This window comes from Plutella xylostella, chromosome 15, assembly GCF_932276165.1.
Source record: "Plutella xylostella chromosome 15, ilPluXylo3.1, whole genome shotgun sequence".
NCBI lineage: Eukaryota > Metazoa > Arthropoda > Insecta > Lepidoptera > Plutellidae > Plutella > Plutella xylostella.
Genome location: NC_063995.1, coordinates 7,349,664 through 7,371,965, shown reverse-complemented (window position 1 = coordinate 7,371,965; position 22,302 = coordinate 7,349,664). Strand labels below are relative to the sequence as shown.

General features: G+C 40.1%; 3 protein-coding genes across 3 annotated transcripts; 1 reads left to right on the top strand and 2 right to left on the bottom strand.

The window, feature by feature from the left end:
* Window positions 1-64: 64 nt before the first annotated feature.
* LOC105390689 (pickpocket protein 19) lies at window positions 65-6,456 on the bottom strand. The gene is made up of 11 exons (XM_038108536.2): window positions 6,086-6,456; window positions 5,383-5,588; window positions 4,914-5,080; window positions 4,313-4,443; window positions 3,758-3,839; window positions 2,704-2,910; window positions 1,911-2,001; window positions 994-1,047; window positions 614-704; window positions 294-397; window positions 65-201 (listed from the first exon to the last, which is right to left on the bottom strand). Exons 1-11 carry the CDS (start codon window positions 6,211-6,213, stop codon window positions 110-112), a joined length of 1,353 nt encoding a protein of 450 aa, XP_037964464.2. The 5' UTR covers window positions 6,214-6,456; the 3' UTR covers window positions 65-109.
* Window positions 6,457-6,667: 211 nt separating this feature from the next.
* Window positions 6,668-13,349, bottom strand: LOC105390676 (pancreatic triacylglycerol lipase). Its single transcript, XM_048625698.1, has 11 exons — window positions 13,268-13,349; window positions 12,252-12,361; window positions 11,645-11,815; window positions 10,503-10,640; window positions 10,115-10,218; window positions 9,459-9,586; window positions 8,381-8,521; window positions 7,866-7,967; window positions 7,520-7,631; window positions 7,080-7,219; window positions 6,668-6,864 (listed from the first exon to the last, which is right to left on the bottom strand). Exons 1-11 carry the CDS (start codon window positions 13,347-13,349, stop codon window positions 6,668-6,670), a joined length of 1,425 nt encoding a protein of 474 aa, XP_048481655.1.
* Window positions 13,350-15,866: 2,517 nt separating this feature from the next.
* On the top strand, window positions 15,867-22,300 carry LOC105392819 (serine/threonine-protein kinase polo). Its single transcript, XM_038108306.2, has 10 exons — window positions 15,867-16,205; window positions 16,533-16,757; window positions 17,548-17,752; window positions 17,900-18,092; window positions 18,634-18,857; window positions 19,174-19,301; window positions 19,579-19,760; window positions 20,090-20,223; window positions 20,548-20,660; window positions 21,202-22,300. Exons 1-10 carry the CDS (start codon window positions 16,107-16,109, stop codon window positions 21,394-21,396), a joined length of 1,698 nt encoding a protein of 565 aa, XP_037964234.1. The 5' UTR covers window positions 15,867-16,106; the 3' UTR covers window positions 21,397-22,300.
* The last annotated feature ends 2 nt before the right edge of the window (window positions 22,301-22,302 follow it).

Sequence of the window (22,302 nt, the reverse complement as noted above, 5' to 3'; positions counted from 1 at the left end):
AAAAACGTGAGTTTATGGTTAACCCCTACCTGAATTCAGAATACTTAATATAGCATACATACTTATATAACACCGATAGTTTTATTTATTCATCGTGTTTTACAAAGGTTTAAGATGGTTTCCTTAGAATTAAGTAGAATGTTTCAACGACACTCAAAATTGATGCACCGAAGAATAATCCGGCCAAGCCACCAATGGATACTGAAAATAAATAAATTTTTTATACATACTAAAAAAACTAACTATAAGTACAATTACATTATTTTCAACAGTATTTGTTAAAATAAACATACCAACTAAATCTAAGTTAGTTCGCAGCAGGTGCCGCACGTAGCGAAGTGTGGGCAGAGAGGCCATGCGAATAGTCACCACTGTGTCTGAATCGTCGCCAGTTTCTCTGAAAAATATTGCGTATTATAACGTAGTGACTTCAAATGTAATAAGTATATCATTACTAAACTTAAACCAAAATTAGTACTTTCTGATACGAAATATATACTTAATTACTTATTACTTAGGTAGGTCCCTACTTACTTTTATTTCATTAAGTAAGAAGGTATACCATTTTAATTGCTAAAGATTCTAATGTGTTCTGTGATTCTGCCTATCTTACCTAAGAGTTTCTTCAATGTGAATAAGTTTGAGTTCCATCTCCACGCACGATGGTAGACATGTATCTTCAGTGTCCATCTCTTCCATTTGAGCTGAAATTGTGTATGAAATTACTTCCTTGGCCTGGTGTGGTATTCGGGGCTACTCAGCGAAAGCTAATCTAGAGTGAATTTGAAGTAGGTACATATCTCCGCGGTAATACCCTTGGTACATCTAGTACACTGGCGATACAGCGAGGGTGTTCATCAACTCTTGGGTAGGTATCAATGTACCTAAGTAAGTACTACAAATTCTTTGAATGCCGAGTTATTTTAATATTCACCGGCAAAAACCAAATAATCAAAGAATTCAAACATGTGTGTGTCGTGTGTAGCAACTCACTTTTATATGTATCCAGGCAATTTATTCCAGTGTAGTTGCAAAACTTTTCCTTATCTGCAAAATAGGAACATTGAAGTAAAGTGAAGCATACTCTGTTGATCTAAATTAATAAAATGACATGGCTGGAAACAAAGAACGGTACTTACAAAAATTTACGCTTTGCTAAGAAAGTAGTAAGTAAATTTTCACATATTTAATTAATTGTTAATAATATTTGTTCTTAATTATAATTTGGAGCAACTACCAATACTACAAAAGGACTATACAGGATGTCCCAAAAGTCAACGTCATCCCTTAAAGGGCTGATAGGTCAGCTCATGAGAGGCCAGAATATCACAATATGACCTTAGTAAAAACTCGATAATTTTCGAGATATTGACACTTTTATAAATTTGCTGAAAATCGACACCTTGGATCAGTTTTTTGCGTGCCGCCGGTACAAAAATCCATATTGTTAGAATTTGTTTGGTGTTGCATCACCCTGTATAGCCCTGCTATTGATCGCAGTCAAAAAAATATCGAGTAATGCTGTATGTTTAAAAAAAACACGGTTTTCAAAGTCATAAAAGGTAATCGTATTTTTTTATAAACAACTTTGACTCTACATATTGTAAAAAAAATATACCACGCCAACCTGGCACCTTATTTGAAAAGATTTCTCATTTAATGCAGTTTCCAAAATGGTATAAAAAGTTGCTATTGTTTCAATTAACAAAAAAGTTATTGCTATTTTAGTACAAAACGACCTCGATGTAAAATTGTTTGAAGGAAATTTATCTGACTGAATTTATTAAGGGTAAGTCATGTTGGAATGAGTAAAAGTAAAATAGGTGGTGTGGCCAGGAGTCACCCCGTGACAAAAGTCCCTAAATAAAAACAGATTAAAAAAAAAAAAAAAAAAAATGAAGAAGACTCACATCGCAGGTCCCTGACCGGATGCACACATCCGCAGTGGTTATACAACATCTCCGTGTCTGAAGCCAGTCTGCAGGCTCCGTATGAATACGCCTGCAATAGTCCACAAACGATCATTATTATAAGTCAACAGTGGAACAGACGCTGTTATGTAATGTTCGACTATTTTGGACGTTCCAAGAAAAGTTGAAAGGGTATTGCATCCAAAATGCATCTATTGTTTGTGTTTCTTACTTAATTATATTCGGTCTTTGTAACTGTTCTAAAGTACATAGAAACGAGTTGAATTAACATTTCAATAATGTACCTAGATAAAAAAAAACTCGCGATTCTTCGAAACAAAAGAACGCCTATAAATCTTAATTAGTTTCGAAGCTATTTCACACCTATAAAATAACAACAACCTTTTTAGACACAAGTAAAAACAAAAGAAGTTGCATTTCCTTAAAAAAATACCTTGTATGAGTGTATAAAAGACCGCGGCACCTCATCAGGGCACCGCCACGGCCACCACGAAGTCCACAAGTATAAGTGACAGCACAGATAATGAGTAAGTACCTATTAGGTACCTACTAGGTGGCAGGTAGAATTTCTTAAATAAATACATACATACATATGCTCACGACTGTAATCCCCGAAGGGGTAGTCAGAGGTAACTCGCGTACGGAAGCGTCCCCCATCCAATGGCTAACCGTGCCATGCGTGCTTAACCTCATTGATCCTGATCAGTTACGATGACTGAAGCCAGCCTACTACCGACGCTTAAAATTTCTTAAATAAAATACAATAAAGTACCTTGTACGAGTGTATAAAAGACCGCGGCACCTCATCCGGGTACCGACACTGCCTCGAGTGTATGTCTTCGTGGTACAGAGCAGCGTCGTTGCCCATCTCCGCCACGGCCACCACGAAGTCCACGCGCCGCACGCGCTCGAACACGTTGTAGGAGAGCTTCGGGTCCAGGTACTGGGTCGCTAGCTCTTCGGGGCTGTGTACGTACATCTGGGGAATAGAGGTTGAAGGTAGAAAGAAAGAAGAAACGCTTTCCAACTGTTTCATATTCTTAGCGCAATGGGTGAGCGTGTCAAACACTAAGCTAGTGTTTATCATCGTGGTGAAAGGATTAGCCAGTCAGATTAGGGTCAATCGCTGAATGCCCAGCTGCCGCTACATGGGTTGACGGGTTCGTTATCGCGATTCACCATTAATACGGCGCTGTGATTTGAGGAACGCGCATTAAACGAGTTTATCGACGATACGGAAGCCGTGTAGCGGCAGCTGGGCACTCCTCGAGTGTATGTCTTCGTGGTACAGAGCGGCGTCGTTGCCCATCTCCGCCACGGCCACCACGAAGTCCACGCGCCGCACGCGCTCGAACACGTTGTATGAGAGCTTCGGGTCCAGGTACTGGGTTGCTAGCTCCTCGGGGCTGTGTACGTACATCTGGGAGGTAGAAGGAAGAAAGCTTTTGAAGTTACAACTGTTGCAACCGCTTCTTAGCGAGTGGGTGAGTGTGTCAAACACTAAAGCTAAGGTTTATCACCGTGGTGAAAGGATTGGCTAGTCCAAATAGAGTCAGTCGCTAAACGCCCAGCTGCCGCTACATGGGTGGACGGGTTCGTTATCAACGAAGACAAACGTCACTATATGGCGTTCCGCCATAAATACGGCGCTGTGATTGGTGGAACGCGCGTCAAACGAGTTTATTGACGATAACGAACCCGTGTAGCGGCCGCAGGGTGCGCCGCGCCGGACGCATATTACAAAGTACGTCACTTGGGGAGGCTCCTTTCGTGCACCCCTCTGTTGGTTTTTTTCTTCTAGTGTGTTAAGTGTTAGTGGTACAAACCGTTATTGTATTGGCTTTGAACTTTAGAATGCCGGGGCCAGTAGTTCGATTCACGACAAATGACTTGGCTTCTTTCGGTATGCTGAAAAAAATATGAAAATTTAAGGATTTAATAAAATTTAAGTAGTAATCGTCCACTGAACCTAAGGCCTCTCCTAAAGAGCGCTACAACACAGTATCTTCGGCCTTCCTCATCCACCTACTATAATCTGCTAACTAAGGCCGTCGGTCGTCGTCCAGCGGGCCGGACGGTATCCCTCGCTACACTTGCTTACATAGTGGCGCAAACTTCCACAAAACTTTGGACATAAATCGTATGCAGAGGGCAGAATAATCTAATATATTTTGACTTTATAAATATTCTATATTATAAAAATATATAAATAATCTCTACTAGGGGTACAGAGCAGGCCCTGTAGCACGGGGCGCTATTAAGACGTGACCAGAGTTCTCCGTCGCGCTCGCTCTTGAGGCTGCGCGGTGTGAGTGAGCGCGATGCAAAACTCTTGTCACGTCTTAAATGCACCCCGTACTAGCCCTTCAGGACACTATTACTTGGTGTGCATGGAGTTGAGCGCGAAGCAGGGTCCCTTGGCGGAGTCGACGGCCACGAAGTGCCGGCAGCACGGGAACCCGCGGCCGTTGTACGAGCACTCCCACACCAGCGCCTCGCACTTCATGCGGATCTGTAAATTTACAGATATCATCAGCCAACAGTCAATCTAGCTATGCTAGCAGCGCCAAGCCGCTTGTTAACAAAAACTGATAACGGCACCATTTTTATGACGGACGTCGACGGGCAGCCGCACATTTTCAATATGTTAACGCGGGGCATGTTGCAATAAAAACTCCCGTTGCATTAAAACAGGGTGGCTATTCGTAATTAGCGGCCTTACAAAGGTCTCTCTCCGCTCCCGGGTTCCTGATGTATGTAGAAGTAACAACCCTCGATCGGTGGCCTGACAGCAAAGACTAGAGGTAGGTATACAATACAATAAATAACGGAAAACCTGACAGCATAGCAGTTTTAGCCATACTTTAGCCTTATTTTTTCCGAAATGATTGTGTTTTTCGTTGTAAGGTGATTCAAATGAGAGAGCGCATGATTTCACCCATCACTACCACTTTTTTCTTCGGTACTTATATCTTTATTTACCCTCTCGCTAATATTCCGCCAGGCCAGGTCGCAGGGCACGCCGTCTCCGCAGGGCACGCCGTCTCCGCAGGGCGCGCACAGCCCGCGCTTGTTGCAGCGGCCCTCGTTGAACAGCACGCTCGTCAGACGCTTTTTGAGGTCGTAGTTCGCCGACTTGAACAGTTCCGCTGGGAGATAATAATACATTGTACAGAAGGGCTAGTACGGGGCGCATTTAAGACGTGACAAAAGTTTTGCATCGGTGTCACTCACATCGCGCAGGCTCAAGAGTGAGCACGACGGAGAACTTTTGTCACGTCTTATTTAGTAAACTGATCGTCATTCCGAACAATGCCAATGTTTCAAAGTCGGCGTAGCTATTTCATTTTATTAAGCCGTAGCCTTTAAAGCCGACCTTGTGTCCTATAAAAACTACTGAAACTTGCATCTTTCACTAACTAAACTCAACAATAACGACAAAAATCCATACGATAGAGCCTCTGAAACTTGTCCAGCGCGTCCTTATATCCATAGTCGGTATACAGCTCGCAGATGGTCACAGCGGGGAACATGGTGGTCCAGTCCAGATACAGGGTGTCCGGGGTGAAGCTGATGTGCTCGTTGTGCGCCACGATGGACAGCAGCAGCAGGTACAGGCAGCCGCCGGACCCCGCCACGATTAGTAGCCAGAATATCCTACGGGTGTTCAAGTGGTTTGTTCGTTATTGATATGTATAGGATATTTGAATATGTATATTTTATTATATAAGTATATTTATATATCAGTTATAATTACCTAAGTTTATGTGATGTAAAGTTCTACATACAACAACAAAAAATAGCACTTGTTTTTGGTATTGAAACTATCGAAAATAAAGACGCCCTACCCTTTTTTCTTGACTGACTTCAAATATCTAATTGAGTCGACGTGGTGGGAAATCGACGTAATGCTCGTTCGACATGCTGGGAAATCGACATTGCAGGACTGGAGATTGTACCAGCCAGTCACACATAAATTAATTAGAGGTCTAAAATTTTAATTTTCAATCAAAATTTATATCAAAAAGTATATTGTAGTATTTAACTAACCTATAATCTGTTTATTTCTGAATTGTCTACTTCTGGCGTTCTTACGATCTACATTATCAGTAGGTATTTTGTTATAAGAAAATATAGAACTGAAATCACTGTACCTTGAAATAGGATGTTCATTCTCCTGTACAATGAATCGAAGTCCGTGGATGTTGCTGTTCCTTCCAAAAAACAGAAACTTCCTTTGTAGTGTCTCTTTGGTTTTATTTTCATGTTTCTTCTTTTTCATGATTGAATTTACTATCCCACTGCTTAACTTCTAAAGGGTTTCATTTAAACACACCAACTAGAATGTTGAAAGGTATTATGATTTATTTTATTACTTATTCATAAAAAATACTGTTGGACATTGCATGTTTTAATTACGCTAAAAGCATTGAACAGATAATACTTTTAACCGTAGCTTATAACAGCTAATTTATACTATTTGTCTTATAATGGCTAATACTAATAAAATGACAATACAAAAATCGATTCATTATTACAGATAGGTATCACTTCAAAAGTTATACTAGTAAAATGTAATTCTGTTTGCAGCTTATCTAACACTTATGCATGAAAAATCATATTAAATATAATTATTTTTTCATCACATAGGTACATACACATCTGCAACTTTGGTAAGATTGTGTCATTGCCAACTCGGGCAGATTGAGGTAACTAAGACTCCAAAAACAAAAACACTATCCGAACCACCGTCGATACCAGCTCTTCTGCGTGGTAGTCGTGACGTCATCATCATCATCTCCGGGGTCGAACCCTCTGTCAGGCTCCGCATATTGAGGCGTGGGCGGCACGCGGCTGGGCCGGATCAGCTGGAAGCCGTGCAGGAAGTCCCGGAGCAGGTCTATGCGGGGGTGCGCGCGCTCCCAGTCGGACGCTGGGGGAGAGAAGGATTGGGGGTTAAATAGTAGCTAGTAACCATAGCATTCATAGTCCATCCTGCCTTCAATTTCATAGTCAGTAAGGCTAAATAGTGTGAAATGTTTATGATTGCTGCGGCAAATTAAGACTAATTAAATAAGCTAGATAGCACCTAGTAACTTTTCTTCTCAGTAGTTATATAAATAAGTAGAGAAGTAAAACCAAACTTACGGCAAAAAGGCTCTTTCTCTGTGGTGAGCACGAAGTACGCTCCTTTAGCTTTCGGTTTTCCTCCTGAAAACGCGTCGATGCCCATCGTAGCGCACGATGCTGACGACTTGTCGCACACATCAGCTATGCTGGAGTTCACCCTGAAATATCATCCAAATTGGGATTACACACAAATTGCTATTAGAGTTGGTGTACCAAATACATACAGACAATATAGACAAGACATGCTTCAATCAAAACACTTCCTTCATTGGAAGGAGACCCGTGCCCCACCCAGCAGTGGGGACGTGATGGTTGTCATGAAAATAGACATGCGGCAGCCGCATTCATTGCAGCTTGGTTGGACTTAAACAAACAAAATTACAGTACAGTTTCTTAAACTTGGATACCTCCTACTCCACCTAGGTCTCGAATATATATACGGAGAAGTGTTGGTTTACCCTTCGTAAGTGAGGTTCCAGCGATGCGCGCGGAACGTGCAGTTGTTGTTGATGAGCGACTCCGTGAACAACAGGTACGCGCGCCCGTGGCTGCAGACGGCCTGCTGCAGGTCTGACGTGGAACACATAATTATTGATAATTATATTCGTAATAATTTAAATATGTAAGTATAAGAGGACTTCCTCTTATTCATATATGTCTCCTGCTGTGTGCTCTGAAAGTGTGCAGACAAAAGTTTGTCACATCGTGACTATGGAATAGGTTTCAGAGCATAAAGAGACTTGTATATATATTTGTGTCAATAACCAGGTGGTGATAATCAGTAAATAGTGTTACAATACTCACGTTCAGGAGACAGTCGTCCGAGCACGCGGGACCAGAATGACCTGGTCTTGTTCCTGCAGCCTGGCTGCTTCATGCCGCCGTTGGGGTAAAAGTCCGCATGACCTGGAAAATAGGTATATACACTCACGGGAAATGAAAAGGTTCCACTGAGAAAAGCACCAAATCACTCGTATTTGGCAAAAGGTATCTTAATTACGCCTTCTGCAACATTGAAGTAACTACATTTAACAGAGCATCAGGATATAATATTTTATTCAAATTTTAAATTAAATGATTAAAAAAATTGGCCGTTTGGTGTAGGCATTTTATGAGTGTATTTAGTTAAAACCTAACTATAAATTACGGTATACAATATACAACTTTTATTTGCCCTTTTATAAATGTATACGATAACTTTTCTCGATAACTTTTCCAGAAGCCGAGATATTTCATAAGTGCTAACCACTGCTCTATCCTCGTCTAGCAAAAATCAGTACCTACATAAAGTAACATCAACTAAAAAGTCTACAAGTTACCGATAGGCTCGGGCAGTCCGAAGCCAATCTTCTTGAGCAGGCGTCCGTTGGTGTGGATGACGTCCACGAAGTCTGCGTCCGACGTGTCCAGCTTGCTCGTCAGGTCTGATGTGCGGAAGCACGGCTGCGCCGGGTCCAGCCCTGGGGAACATAAAATAATGTGATTCTTATCTCCATGGGTTAAAGGCCCGAATTCCGAATGATGTTTGGTTCACACGGGGGTCCAAGAGCTAGTTTTGCTTCACAATATATATGTCGCAGGCAACTGGTTTAATCTCCTGTTTGATTGAACCACTAGCCCGTTCATTGGATGGCGCTGTTCAGTTGTATGACTAGGCCGAACGTTGATTGTACAAGCGTCACAAAACGTCCAACTAGTTAGCTGACTTAAAATCAGTCAGGTGGTGAATAAAACAAATATGGCGTCTAACAGCTAACAGCTGACAGCTGACACAAAAAGCACCTATATTGTTAGTTTTTTGCAAATAAATTAGCTTTAAAGTGCGTTATTTGTGTTAAAATAGTGTGAAAACATGGATTTACCTTTTATTACGCCGCGGGCGGATAGTTTCAAAGAAAAAAAGTGGCGAAACTGGATAATTATGAACAACAATATGAAGGAACTTTATTGTTATTGTTTAGTTAATTTGTGAGATAAGAGCTTTGTAACATAGTATTTTTGTTGATTCTTGTCTGGTGATGTTCTCCCTAACCAGACATTACAAAGTTGCTATACTATATCCCATTCAACGACTTCGCTGAATGACGTTCAGTCAAGACGTCGAACGTTACAATCAACGACTTGACGAGTTGTCCTTTAGTCATACAACTGAATAGCGCCATCCAATGAACGGGCTAGTGGTTCAATCAAACAGGAGATTAAACCAGTTGCCTGCGACATATCCATACAAGTTTCGAAGAGCTGCTAGTTTTAGTATCACTATAACGAACGAGATATGTGAACATGCGTTAAATTACGGGATGTGGACATCCTATCTAAATGTTGCTAAAAAAGGGTATTATTTTATATACCCATCTTCCCACCAAAAACAATCATCTACCTACACCTCAGACCCACCTGTAATCCGACTAACTCCGCCCAGATGGTAGGACACGTAAGAACAGATGTGCGCGCCGAGGCTGTGCCCCACCAGGTGGAAGTCCTTCACTCTAGCACCCGTCGCGTTCATCAGCTGCTCCAGGAATCTGTGAGCCCATAACGATTAAAGATTTTTAACATAATAATATGAAGTATTATAGAACCTCATAATCATTGGGTTCAAGCAACCCTATAGTCTGCTGGAAGGCCGAGTACAGGTAAAAGCGACGACTTTAGACAAATAGCCGACACTGATTTAAGAGGCGCTCTCTGTGGCCATATCATTAGATTACATTATCCAGGAAAGTTACAGCTTAAACCCTATTATAGATTATTCGATACTCTCCCGGAAAAAAATAAACATAAATAAATAAATATAAATATGTGGGGACATCTCACACACGGCTATCCGACGCCAAGCTAGGCAGAACCTGTGTTATGGGTGTCGGACAGCTGATATATCTACACAAATACATAGATAGATAGATACTAAATATAAATATCAACACCCAAGACCCGAGTACAAATATCGGACCACCGGACCTTCGGCATAGCAGTCAGGGTCACTAACCATACGCCATTCGACCATCAAAACATAATAATTACCTACTTAGTAGGTACTTATTATATCTTACTCAGTGACGTCAGCGCCGACTCTGCGCGTGTTGGCGACCGCCTTCCAGTACTTCCAGGTGTTGCCGCCGCCGCTCCAGTCCACCGCTATCACGTTCATGTCTTTCTGTACACCAACAATCAATAACAATATATGCAATAATAAACAGCCATGCGTTATACTCTACAGTCACTGCAAAAATCGTTACAAAGATCCAAGATTCAAGAACAAAAGACCTGACAACCTGTATTCATAGCTGATGCTGAGCTGGAATTCTTTCTGCACCGAGTATTTTTTTTTATCAATTTGCCGTGTGTTTAACACATTTTAGAAGCACATGAATTGTAGTATACTTCTCCAATTTATTACGATTGGCATTAAAATCCATTAGTTCCACTATATATACTCACCCATTGCAGAAAGGCCGCAGCCATGTCGTTGACCCACGAGGCGTTGCTGTGGCTCATGAAGCCGTGCACTATGAGCACGGTCTTCCTCTGAGGGTCGAAGTCCACCCACTCCAGACCGAACTGCTCGCCTGCTAGCACCTGCGAGCCGTGGTGGTTGAGATATACACGGTGTTTAGAAGAGGTACTTAAGTATAATAAGCCTAAGGGGATGACTCAGCTCGTCATGATGCACATCTTTGATCCTACCATGTTTAACAAGCTCGAGGGTATACGACATGACTCCGCGTTACCTCTGGTTCTGGTCAGCCAGGTAAGTACTAAGTAAACCCGTCGATGCTGTACATAAATTATGTGATGTATAAGAGAGAACCAAGATAGCGAGACGTATTTTTTAGATTTTTCACTAAACATCAATTATACATAGAATAGTAGGTAATTCGAGTTAAATTAATCAATTTATTAGGCAGATAGCTATATAGAGGATAATCCTTAATTGAAGATACATGGGGGAAAACCGTTTAAATGGGCTGTGAGCCTGTGATTTTACTCATTAAAATTTATCCCTGGTCGTGGTTATTGGCTCTGGCTACTATCATACAACTGTGCATATAGTGCTTCCCTAAGGCCATGTGTGTAGTCGGCACAGGATATTGATAGGAAATCGGTTTCCGCCCGCAGATTTAATTACGTACCATGTAGGTATCATACTGGTATCATCTTCCTTATTTATGTGCAGAGGAAACCCCTGAAACAGTTAGGTACTTAGATACTATATATATGGGCATGTTATGCCTAACCTAACATACTCAGAATTCCTGTATATCTTAATTGAAGTTTTTAAAGTAAGTGTAACGTTATTATCTAGTGTACACTTGGTAAAGGGTACTACTTATTAGTAGGTATACTCACGTATTTTTAACCGACTTCGAAAAAATGAGGAGGTTCTTAATTCCTCTGTATGTATTTTTTTAACTCTGTCATTTAATTTTTTTTAAGTCTCCGAGTATTACTATAAACTGTAATGGATAATATTTGACCGATTTGATAATACTGATTACTTATTCAGTAGTCAGTACTGACTCGTAAGTCACATGTTTAACGTATTAAACCAGATCTAAAAAACATCCATTTAGAAGCCTTACCTGAACCCTCTTCCTTCTACTCCTGGACATGAAGTAGTAGTGCGTGTTGACCGTCTGCTTGGAATCAGGCCGCATGTCCACGAACCAGCGCAGCTGCCGCGCCAGCGGGCCCAGGCCGAAGCAGTCCACCGTGGCGGGCACTCCCACCCTGATGTCATCCTCGTCGTCTAGCTGGTGGATAGATACGGCATAGGGTCAGCAGTGTTCATAGCACGCATGACAAAAGTTCTCCGTCGCGCTCGCTCTTGAGGCTGCGCGATGCAAAACTTTTGCCACATCTTAATTGCGCCCCGTACTAGCCCTTCAGGATACAAGTAACCAGCAAGTTTATAAATAAAGGACTCTAGTAAGGGCCTATAACCGACGAGCATGTATAGACACAAAGGGCAGGATCGTGGCCAATGGAAATCCGTAATCATTGCCTACCACACAGTGGAGACACGCGATAGAGAGTATTTATTTATCCAGGTAATAGTATGTAGGTATGTTAACAGTAAGCTGGTTTTGCTGGTTAATATTTATGTTTAGGTATTCAAGAGAGATTACGTCTTCTTATTCGATTGCAACATTAAACATACGGGTAATTTTGTTGGAGCAACATACTTACATCTGCATATGCGTCAGCATAGTCGGTGTCGTTAGCCCCCGGCACCGCCGTGGTGACAGTGAGCATCATCTCAAACTGCTTCAAGTCTTCGGGGCTGATGTGGTTCTCCACTGCAGGACAACGAAATCTTTTAATTTTAAGCTCCTAAGATTACATAATCTTCCAGTGACCTTGGTTTCCATTGGTTCTGGAGTCAGGAATCAATTTGACGCAGGACGCAGGACCCTCAACACGCAATCCGTTATATTTTCAACGTCTTCACAGGTCACGAAACCAAATAAGAAACCTCTAACCATATATATTTAACCTTATTACTCTCCACTCAAGGTATTTTCTCCACTGAACCTGCCAACAAGCAAAGTTCACCCAGTTCCGTGGCATGCAGAACATTGTTTACGACAAATGATTAGATTATAGTTTCGCGTGCGTGACAGTTCCATGACCTCGGGTAAGGCTGTGCCTGCCTGAAGAGGCTTCTTCAGTCCGCTGCAGGGAGCCCCCCTGCACCCACAGCTGCGTGGATTCAAGCCACATACGAGTTTAAATTAATGGTCGTCTTGAACAAACTTGTGAACAAGAGCAAGAGGATTCTTATTTGTGAAGCATAAAGTGCATTTCAGTTTTCAGTGTGATAATGTGTGTTGTTTGTGATCTATGATGTAGGTACTTGGTCGTAGATAATGCAGGTTTGCCTTTTGTTAGTATTAATTGTTATCCTAATAGGGATAATATGTTAATGGTATTGGTAGTGCTGCTAGATTACGTTTAAGAATGACTCATTAGAATATCTTCTAAAGGGCAAATTGTTTATTGACTATATTATGTATTTATTGAAATGAGGCTAGAAAAGATTCCATAAGCATAACTAAACATCACGTGCGACCTGAATTAAATTTATAATGAGTTAAAATGCAATTTTATGGATTCTGAAGATTTACCTTTTCTTTTAAATTTAATCATTACTAATCACAATGGTACGGATACATAGATAATAATTAGGTAATGTTTCTACTTACATTCATCAGTCGTAAGAAGACGAATACTAGCACCTTCATGGAAAATAAAAGCACCAAAAAACACTAATCCAACGTTAACCATTTTATATGGACCATGTAAGACGACCATGGTGGGTAGTTGGACAAAAAATACACCTATGTTTATCAATAACAACGCCGGTGACAGTATTAAACCAGCCTACAACATTATCAAACAGTGGAAAAGGGTGATTTTGAAATAACGTCTGCAACTAACACTGGCCGCTTACAACACGACATTGAACTTGATTCCTGTAATGGCAGCTATTTATTTATTCGCACAAATGAGATACAGCAGCACACTGCAGTCAATATAAATAAGCAGGAAATATAACTGAGAGGGAGATAAAGCTTATCACTTACGTTCGAGTTTCCTTCCTACAGCATCACTCTTGTGGTTAGGGTTGCCAACCGTACTATATTATATAGTATTGTACTATATTTTGGCTCTTCGTACTATATACTGTTGAACTAAAATATAGTACGCAAAAATACTATATTTCAGTAGGTACACTTTTCACAGTAATAAAACGATGCGCGAGGTCATTTTCCAAACAATTCAACTATTATGAAAAATTCGCGCTCAAAACCTGCGAGACGGGGCGCGTGGCGCGGCGCAAGATGCAGGCGGGCGGGCTGTACATGTATCCGAACGTGAAGCGTCAAACGTCAAAGTCAAACTGACAATGTCAAAGTTCTTCCTTTTTTCTGTGAAAAAGTTTTCACGTTGCGCGCCGTTGTTTTGTTTTGTTTTGAGTTTCAAGTTTTTTATTAAGTGTTTTGATAATACTGAGATTTAAAAAAACCTAAAATGGAAAATAATAACAGTAGTAGTGACAGTGAAAGTGCAGTAACGCCTACTAAAAAGCGGAAAACTGAAAAACGGTTACAAAAATACAAACCCGAATGGGAAAAATCTTACCCTTATCTTATTTTTATAAACTTAAACATAGAGTGCGAAAAAGCATTTAATACGTTTATATTAGATAAAAAACTTTTAAAAGATGCAAAAAGTGCAAAAAAGTACAATTTTTACAAAAATAAAAATAACTGAGTAACAAATTAGTGTTTTATTCGATTTTCAAAAAATGTACTATATTTTTCTTTAGTGTCCTATATTTTTTATAACTTATTTTGAAATATACTATAATTTGGTGAAAAAATGTTGGCAACCCTACTTGTGGTCATCACTAATAAACCTAAACATCGGAAAATAAGTTCTAGGTACTTATAGGTGTACCAATTAATTTGCACTAAGTTGAGTTAATTTTATTTATATTAGTGGCATGCTTTGGGAGAGGCCTACCTCCAGCAGAGGACTGCTATAAGCTGATGATGATGAAAAGTAAAATTCAAAATATTAAATTGGCCATGCTACCAATTTATGATATGTATTTTTTATCATTTATTTCGAAAATATAGACCATTTTAAGAAACTAATTTCGTTATTTTTGATTTTTATTCATTACAACTATTTTTAATATAATTTTAAAATGTGGCCGGCTGAATGGATGTATGACGTCACAGAATCAATACTAAAATAAATATCTTTGCCTGCGCCACAAAAAAAGCAAGTGTCACTTAACGTCAGTGAGGTAGAATGTCATTGTCATCTGTCATCTAACTCTTAACCTACAAATAATACTCTGTGAAGCAATAATACTCACTGAAGAAATACTATCTCTGTTCTTGTTGTCATCGTAGTATCCACTGGTTTATTATTTATTCGTAGTAGAGATTCAAAACAAGGTAGAAAATAAATAAATAAATTCAATAAAGAGAAATAAACACACGGGCACCTACTCTGTGCACACGGGTGACACGGGCTGTGAGGTTCACAGAGTACATGAGGTTTGCGTTTATTGACGTTTGACGTTTACTTTTGTTTTGTAGGCAAATGTTATTATACTCTATGATCCTTATCGTCGTCATAGAAAGGACAAATGAAGGTTATTAGTTTTTATTGAATAATTAATAAAATAGAGACTTAATTTAAAATCTGATGACCAGAAATTGTACTGGAAGCATATTCCTCGAAACGGTTTTAAGCATTTCATTCTTGTTCAGAAAGTTAGCATGGCCAATTAAAATGAGCTATAGGTACCCATGCATGGCAATGGCAGGCATGCCTAATTTTTATTTTTATTTTTTGCAAACTTGCCGCCAAAAATTTTTTTCGACTTTGCGACATGTTTGCGACCCCTTAACTTCCGGTCTGGCATACCATAGAGCTTATTAAACTTTCTTGAAGAGTTCGCGACCGCGGCACAAAATAGCTTAAGGCGCCGACACACTAGCGGAGGCGGCTTACGGACGCAGCTGTCAGCTGCGACTTTTAAAGGTATCTAGGTAAGGAAGGTACACTACGCTGTTTAGTGTTACTATCGGACGTAAGTCGCGAACGTAACCTTGGACTCACCTTCAGCTTTTAGATGTCCGAGAACGATCTGCACGAACTGTCCCAAAAGACCGTGCACACTATCAGTCGCGGCTGACAGCCGCGTCCGCCAGTGTGTCGACGCCTTTACAAAGAACAAAATAAGTTATGTTGTACAGCCTGGCAAATAAGAGTATGTTCACCTCTTTAGTCTATGGTCAACAGAATAGTTTTTATTTTTATTTTAGCTGGTATCATTTGGTAGAAAATACTGGATGGCGATTGGCCGAAATGATGCAACGGTTCACAAACATCAACTTCAAATCAAATGTTCAAACACGCAGCCGTTTGAAAATCTCCTTTGTGAATTGATACAATCATCAAAAGTTTATTGTTATTTTAACATTTATTTAGAATTTAGTGTATATTTAAGCTAGTGTAAAAATGACGTCGATCAAAGAAGATGAAAAGAAGGAAATTCCTGAAATTATTCATGATCCTCAAACTAACAGCACGTATCAGAGATTGAGATTCTTTGGCAAGGTGAGTTTTTAAGCTTTATTCCTCTTTATTTTACGTAATTCAATGTCTTTGGGCTATTATGGTGAACCTTTACATTACTCTGAAACATAATCGAAGTCATAAAAATAGACGATGATTTTGTGACCCTCTTCATAAAACACCTGTTCCTCTTGCAGTTCAACCTGACCGTTAGGACTTAACTTATAACTAGAATGTATTTATCAATGAAACAAGCCTATTTTCTTACACTAAGCACCAAACATCGGCTCGGTAAACACAAAACAGATGTCGAGTTCAGGTAACATTCGTATTTTAACGTCTTTCTAAAACGACATGTACATATTTTAGGGTGGCTTTGCGAAATGCTACGAAATCCAAGACATAGCGACCAACCAGATATGGGCTGGGAAGATAGTGTCCAAGAAGCTGATGGTGAAGTCCAGCCAGAAGGAGAAGATGGCTCAGGAGATCTCCATCCACCGCTCGCTGCTGCACAAACACGTCGTCGGCTTCCACAGCTTCTTCGAGGACTCCCTCAATATTTACATCATACTTGAACTGTGCAAAAGACGGGTGAGTACAGTTGGTTTTAAGTTTGATGTTAGGTTAGCCTGCTGCATCTGTTCTTATTGAAAAGCGGCCTCTGAAAGTCAAATTGTAGAAGCTTTCCTTAAAAAATCAGAGGTCTCTAGTTTGATCCCTCTGTAGGAAAATTGAGTTTTGATTTGTGAAATTTTCATATTTATCTATTGTAGAAAAAACATTTTTTTTAATATCTTATTTAATATCTTATTTATGTATAATATGATATTTTTTTTTTCAATAATTTTTTTTTTTTTTTTTTTTTTTTTCACTTTTCATTTGTTTGCATCATTGCAATCTATAGCAGTGGGCTATAATAAGCAATCTCTTTCTCTACTTTGTATCTCCTTGGGTTGTTGTAGTAGCAGAGTGAGGCCCATTGACCTCCATCCTCCTTTTTTGTTACCATTCATGGGAAGGTTCCACTATAATTTTTTTCAATAATGTATTTAAATTAATTTTATTTATTAATTTTTTGTATTGCATTGCGTGTAAGAATTATCATTATATTTATATTGTATTGGGAATCAAGTACCGTAAAATTGTAGATGTTAATTAAGATTTAAAATGTAATTTAATGAATGATGAGGGTACCTGTAATTGATATGCATGTATAGACTTAAGTATATTTGTAAATGTTAATAAGATGATTTTATGTGCATGTTGTTGGTACTCCAAAGTAAATAAATAAATAAATAAATAATATCTTTTGGAACTAGTAAAAAAATTAGCAGTAAACTTATCAGATTATCATATTGTTAATTAATTTTCTACTCTACAGTCAATGATGGAGCTGCACAAGCGTAGAAAAGCAATCACAGAGCCGGAGACGAGGTTCTATATGCACCAGATCCTGCTCGGAGTCCAGTACCTGCACAGCCGGCGCATCATCCACCGAGACTTGAAGCTCGGAAACTTGTTCCTTGATGATGATCTCCATGTCAAGATAGGAGACTTTGGTCTTGCAGCACGAATTGAATATGACGGTAGGATGATTCTTTCAGAAAGAAACTTTTATGCAAACTGTGTTCTGTATACATGATTACTTATGTTTTATTCAATATACAATAAATTATAAAAAACTTGTTATCTGATAACTTTAAACTATGATCATAATTGGTTTCCATCCACAGGTGAAAGAAAGCAGACTTTATGTGGCACCCCCAACTACATAGCACCAGAAATCCTGACGAAGAAGGGGCATTCCTTCGAAGTAGACATCTGGAGTTTGGGCTGCATCATGTACACACTGCTGGTGGGGAAGCCACCGTTTGAGACTTCCACACTCAAGGATACATACAAGAGAATCAAACAGTGCGAGTACAGGTGAGTTTATTGAAGAATTACTATTTCGTCTTGCTCATCTCAAGTTTAGTTACTTCAGGTTAATTTAAATAAGTATTAAGAGCTACTTTTCGAAGTTCTTGCTTGATAAACAGAGTAATTAATGCCACTTTTACTCACAATTTACTCTTGTGATTCATTATCACATTTTAAACAACATGCTTTTCTATACATATTCATATAAATTTAGCAACCAATGTACTTCTGTCACTTCTGTGCAATACAACTGAATCTTCATTTGTAGTGATGGAGTACAGCTAGCCATTCGCGTATTATCGTCTGGCACTGTGAAAACATTCATCCCTCGGTACGCTGAGGCGATTGTTAATGAAAATACCATCAAAAACCGACTAAGGTTCTCTATTTTTACATTCTGAATTAAAAACCTGCTTTTTCACCAAAAAACCAGTTTTACCTTTATAACTAGCTCAACTTCAAAATTAAAAACAAGCATCAACATATTATTTATTCATATCCCCTATTTCTAACCAGCCAGTCTCACCACCTTCCAACCTCATTCCAGGATACCATCCTCCTTGCGCAAGCCGGCCGCCTCTATGATCGTACTGCAGCTGCAGTCGAACCCGGCGCGGCGGCCGTCGGTGGACAAGCTGATCCAGCACGAGTTCTTCTCTTCGGGCATCATGCCGGGCGCGCTGCCGCTGTCGTGCCTCACCACCGCGCCCAGGACCGACCAGCTCGAGGGCGTCTCGCTGCAGCGCCGCCCGCTCAATGAGCTCAATGGCGGTAAGTGGATGGATCATGCTGGCGGGATGTAATGGAGCGTAGTGTTTTCTATTGCTTGCCTTGTCCTAGGGTGTTCAAGAAGGATAAAAAAACTCAAGATTACAAAATAGCCTTCTAGAGTAACTTTGCAGTGTCTTGAAGAACTTCTCTCGGTAAAACAAGGCTTTCCAAAGGCAGACACATACAGCTTTTATATCCAATTTGTTGCAGTCACTAAAACACTTGAATGATCTGTAACTTACCACCAAATTCGTCAGACTTGTGCTGTCACTAAAACAATGCAATCATCTCTAACTAACCACCCATTCCTCCTCAGACCAAGTGATGGCGGTGGACTCGCCGGTGAAGCGCGAGGGCGCGGAGCCGCGCGCCGTGGAGCCGTCCTCGCACCGGCAGAACCTCATCGCGCTGCGCGACCAGCTCGCCAAGCTGCTAGGCAACAAGGTAACAGATACCATCTTACTTTACTCATGTGTTGTTGCTACGCAAAAAGAAACCTATAAACCAACAGTGCGAGATAGAAGGTTGGCTTAATCTAAACTGAATGAGGCATATGCCACTGCAGTCAGCAGCACTACACACTGAAACTTAATGTCCAGTCACTACCTAGTCACTACCCCAGTGACTTTCTTCAGTCCACAAACCATTTCACATGAACATAAAACTACATTTTTTTAAGTGACCTTTTTATGCGAACCTACTAACCCTATAACCCTTCCAGCTGATGTGCCGTCCGGAGTGTCTCACAGACGACATGAGCGACCCGGCGGCGCAGCCCCTGGTGTGGGTGGGCAAGTGGGTGGACTACAGCGACAAGTACGGCTTCGGCTACCAGCTCTGCGACGAGAGCGTCGGCGTCATGTTCAACGACACTACGAAGCTCATCATGCTGGCAAACGGAGTGTGAGTATATACAGGGTGCGGCTCGCCAGTTCTGTTTCTTGAACTTGGCTTAACACGCTACCGAGTGTCTAGAAGAATACTCTTTCGCGCGTCCAGCTTTTGAACGTTAGAGTTCTTAGATCCCTACAGATGATCATCTATTCGTCTTTCTATCTTCATTTTATATATGAACAATCTTCTTGATCTTTGTTCACTATCTAAGGAAAGCTTTTATGAGAATACCTACAGGTAGTCACCAACAGAACATACACAGTAAAAAAACAATATGCAGTCTTGTAGCTATCAGCATCTTCCGGTTTATTCAACATCCCACATTGTGTCTTTCATAGGAACGTGCACTACATAAACCGGCAGGGGCAGGAGCAGTACATGACGATGCGCGAGTACCCGCCCGAGCTGGACAAGAAGATGAAGCTGCTCACCTACTTCCGCAGATACATGACCGAGCACCTCATGAAGGCTGGTCAGTTATCATTCATTACATCTACAGTTGCAATCGTCACATAGATAGATTTGGAACACATTATTATTATGCAGATTATATTTCTTTGTAGTCAGTCACCTAATAAGAATGAATAATGTTGGTTGTGGCTTCAAATGCGCCCTCCAGAGGTCCCATGTTCGAAATATGGAGAGATACAATATTATTATAATAATCACAAATGACCAGACTTGCTCGTCTCTATCAATAAAATATGCTCTATATTACTATAGTTTTTAGGTACCACCAGCTAATCACAACCATTATCCTTATTTGTATCTTACTCATTTACATTTTCTTCCACAGGTGCGTCAGTCCCAGTGCGAGAGAGCGACGGGCTGTCCCGACTGCCGCATCTGCACCAGTGGTTCAGGACCACGCTCGCCGTCATTATGTATCTCACAAACGGAACGTTACAGGTAAAGTGTACTTCATAATTTGATTTAATAACATCTCAAGGAAAAAAGCTAATCATAATTAAATTCTTATTTTTTTTACAATTTCTGGCTCTTTTGTTCTAAGGGTGCAAATTATGTAAACTCACAATATACTTACTACAATATTTTACCCAATTTTAGCGCACAGTTTATAAAATGTGTTCTGTTCATGTAATAGGGCAATAAATAACGAACTCCGCAAACAATCGCGACATCTTTCTAATATGAATACCGTTTTATCTTGATCGCCGCTAGTTAAATTGCAGCCGGAACTTTCCGGTTCATAATATTATAATTGCCAATTTGCTAACTATGGTTACATATTACATACTACTATGTCTTATTAAAAGTGTGGATCTTAGTAGTATATAGTATATTTAATGTCTGTTACTTTATTGTGACTATAGTAACTTAACATAAGAACATCGGTATACAGCAGTTACCCTTCTTATAAAACTCTTTTAGTAGAGTAATAATGATTTACAGTTGAATGTACCTGTTTTCACATCTATCTTTCTTTCAGATAAACTTCCAAGACCACACGAAGATCATCCTGTGTCCGCTGATGCAGGCGGTCACGTACATCGACGTGGAGAAGAACTTCCGCACCTTCCGCTTCAGCACCATCGAGGAGCAGGGCTGCGACAAGAAGCTCTACACCAACCTCACGTACGCGCTCGAGAAGCTCAACAGTGTGCTTACAAACAAGCTCTGCTAGTCCACGCCCGCTAACTAGATGTAATTAATGAAATGAACTTCGAACGACTACGCGGGAGCGACGACGAGTGTCTTAGGCTCTATGCACACTCGCCTAGGGAGGTTAACAACACTCTTAATTTAATTAGCCCTAATTTTAGTACTTATTTACCTACCTACTACCACTTCTATTTTCAAATTGTGATAAGTTTAACGTCCCCGCCGCGGGATGGGCCGGCTTCTACCGGAATCCGCTATATTTAGCCGCATATTCCACCGGAAATCTTTTATATTTATTGGTTTAGTTATTTGCGATATGTGGTTGCAAGAATTACATTTTTTAATCTTGTAATCCTTTTATTGTAGGGAAGTGTTCGATAGTCGATAGCGTTTCATAGCCCACAAAGTTATGTTTAGGAAATATAAGTATGATAACTCGGCTTGATGCCTTAAATACATTTGACCATGATATTGTTGAGGAAATTGCAGTTTTTTCTATTCAATTTCAATGTCGAAATTTTGATTTCAACTACTTTCTCATTGATTCGTATAGTTGTTATAAATAAGCAGCGCCAAGACTGAAGGGGCGCGGTGCGTGCGAGCTCCGCACTCCTGTTGTGAGGGATTTGTAACATTTTATTTAGTTTTATATTATATTTTTATAAAGTTTGTTTCTGTGCCTCAGTAACATCAGAACAGACTTGTATTCGTAATGCAATCTTGAACTTTCTGTGACATTCCTGACTATGTTTTGTGCCTCTCTTCTCGCCAACAGCTATCATTTATACTCGTGTTCAGTATTAGCAACATTCGATGATGTTGAAGCACTGTCGGTTTGTAACCTGCAAGCTCAGAGGTTTGTTACGCGCTGATTTTACCTCTTGTATTAAAACTTAACTATTTGACAATAAAGTTATTAAATGAAACA

Bases quoted from the DNA above. Each gene is read 5' to 3' on its own strand.
- LOC105390689 (XM_038108536.2), bottom strand. From the start codon at position 6,213: ATGAAAAAGAAGAAACATGAAAATAAAACCAAAGAGACACTACAAAGG. The intron at 4,444-4,913 runs GTAAATAAAGAT...GTAAATTTACAG, and splicing joins GGCGGAATATTAGCGAGAGG to ATCCGCATGAAGTGCGAGGC. The intron at 398-613 runs GTAAGATAGGCA...AATATTTTTCAG, and splicing joins CACATTGAAGAAACTCTTAG to AGAAACTGGCGACGATTCAG.
- LOC105390676 (XM_048625698.1), bottom strand. From the start codon at position 13,349: ATGGTTAACGTTGGATTAGTGTTTTTTGGTGCTTTTATTTTCCATGAA. The intron at 11,816-12,251 runs GTAAGTATGTTG...TCTATCCACCAG, and splicing joins ATGCTGACGCATATGCAGAT to CTAGACGACGAGGATGACAT. The intron at 7,632-7,865 runs GTGAGTATTGTA...GTTCCACGTCAG, and splicing joins CGGACGACTGTCTCCTGAAC to ACCTGCAGCAGGCCGTCTGC.
- LOC105392819 (XM_038108306.2), top strand. From the start codon at position 16,107: ATGACGTCGATCAAAGAAGATGAAAAGAAGGAAATTCCTGAAATTATT. The intron at 16,758-17,547 runs GTGAGTACAGTT...TCTACTCTACAG, and splicing joins TTGAACTGTGCAAAAGACGG to TCAATGATGGAGCTGCACAA. The intron at 20,224-20,547 runs GTCAGTTATCAT...TTTCTTCCACAG, and splicing joins CGAGCACCTCATGAAGGCTG to GTGCGTCAGTCCCAGTGCGA.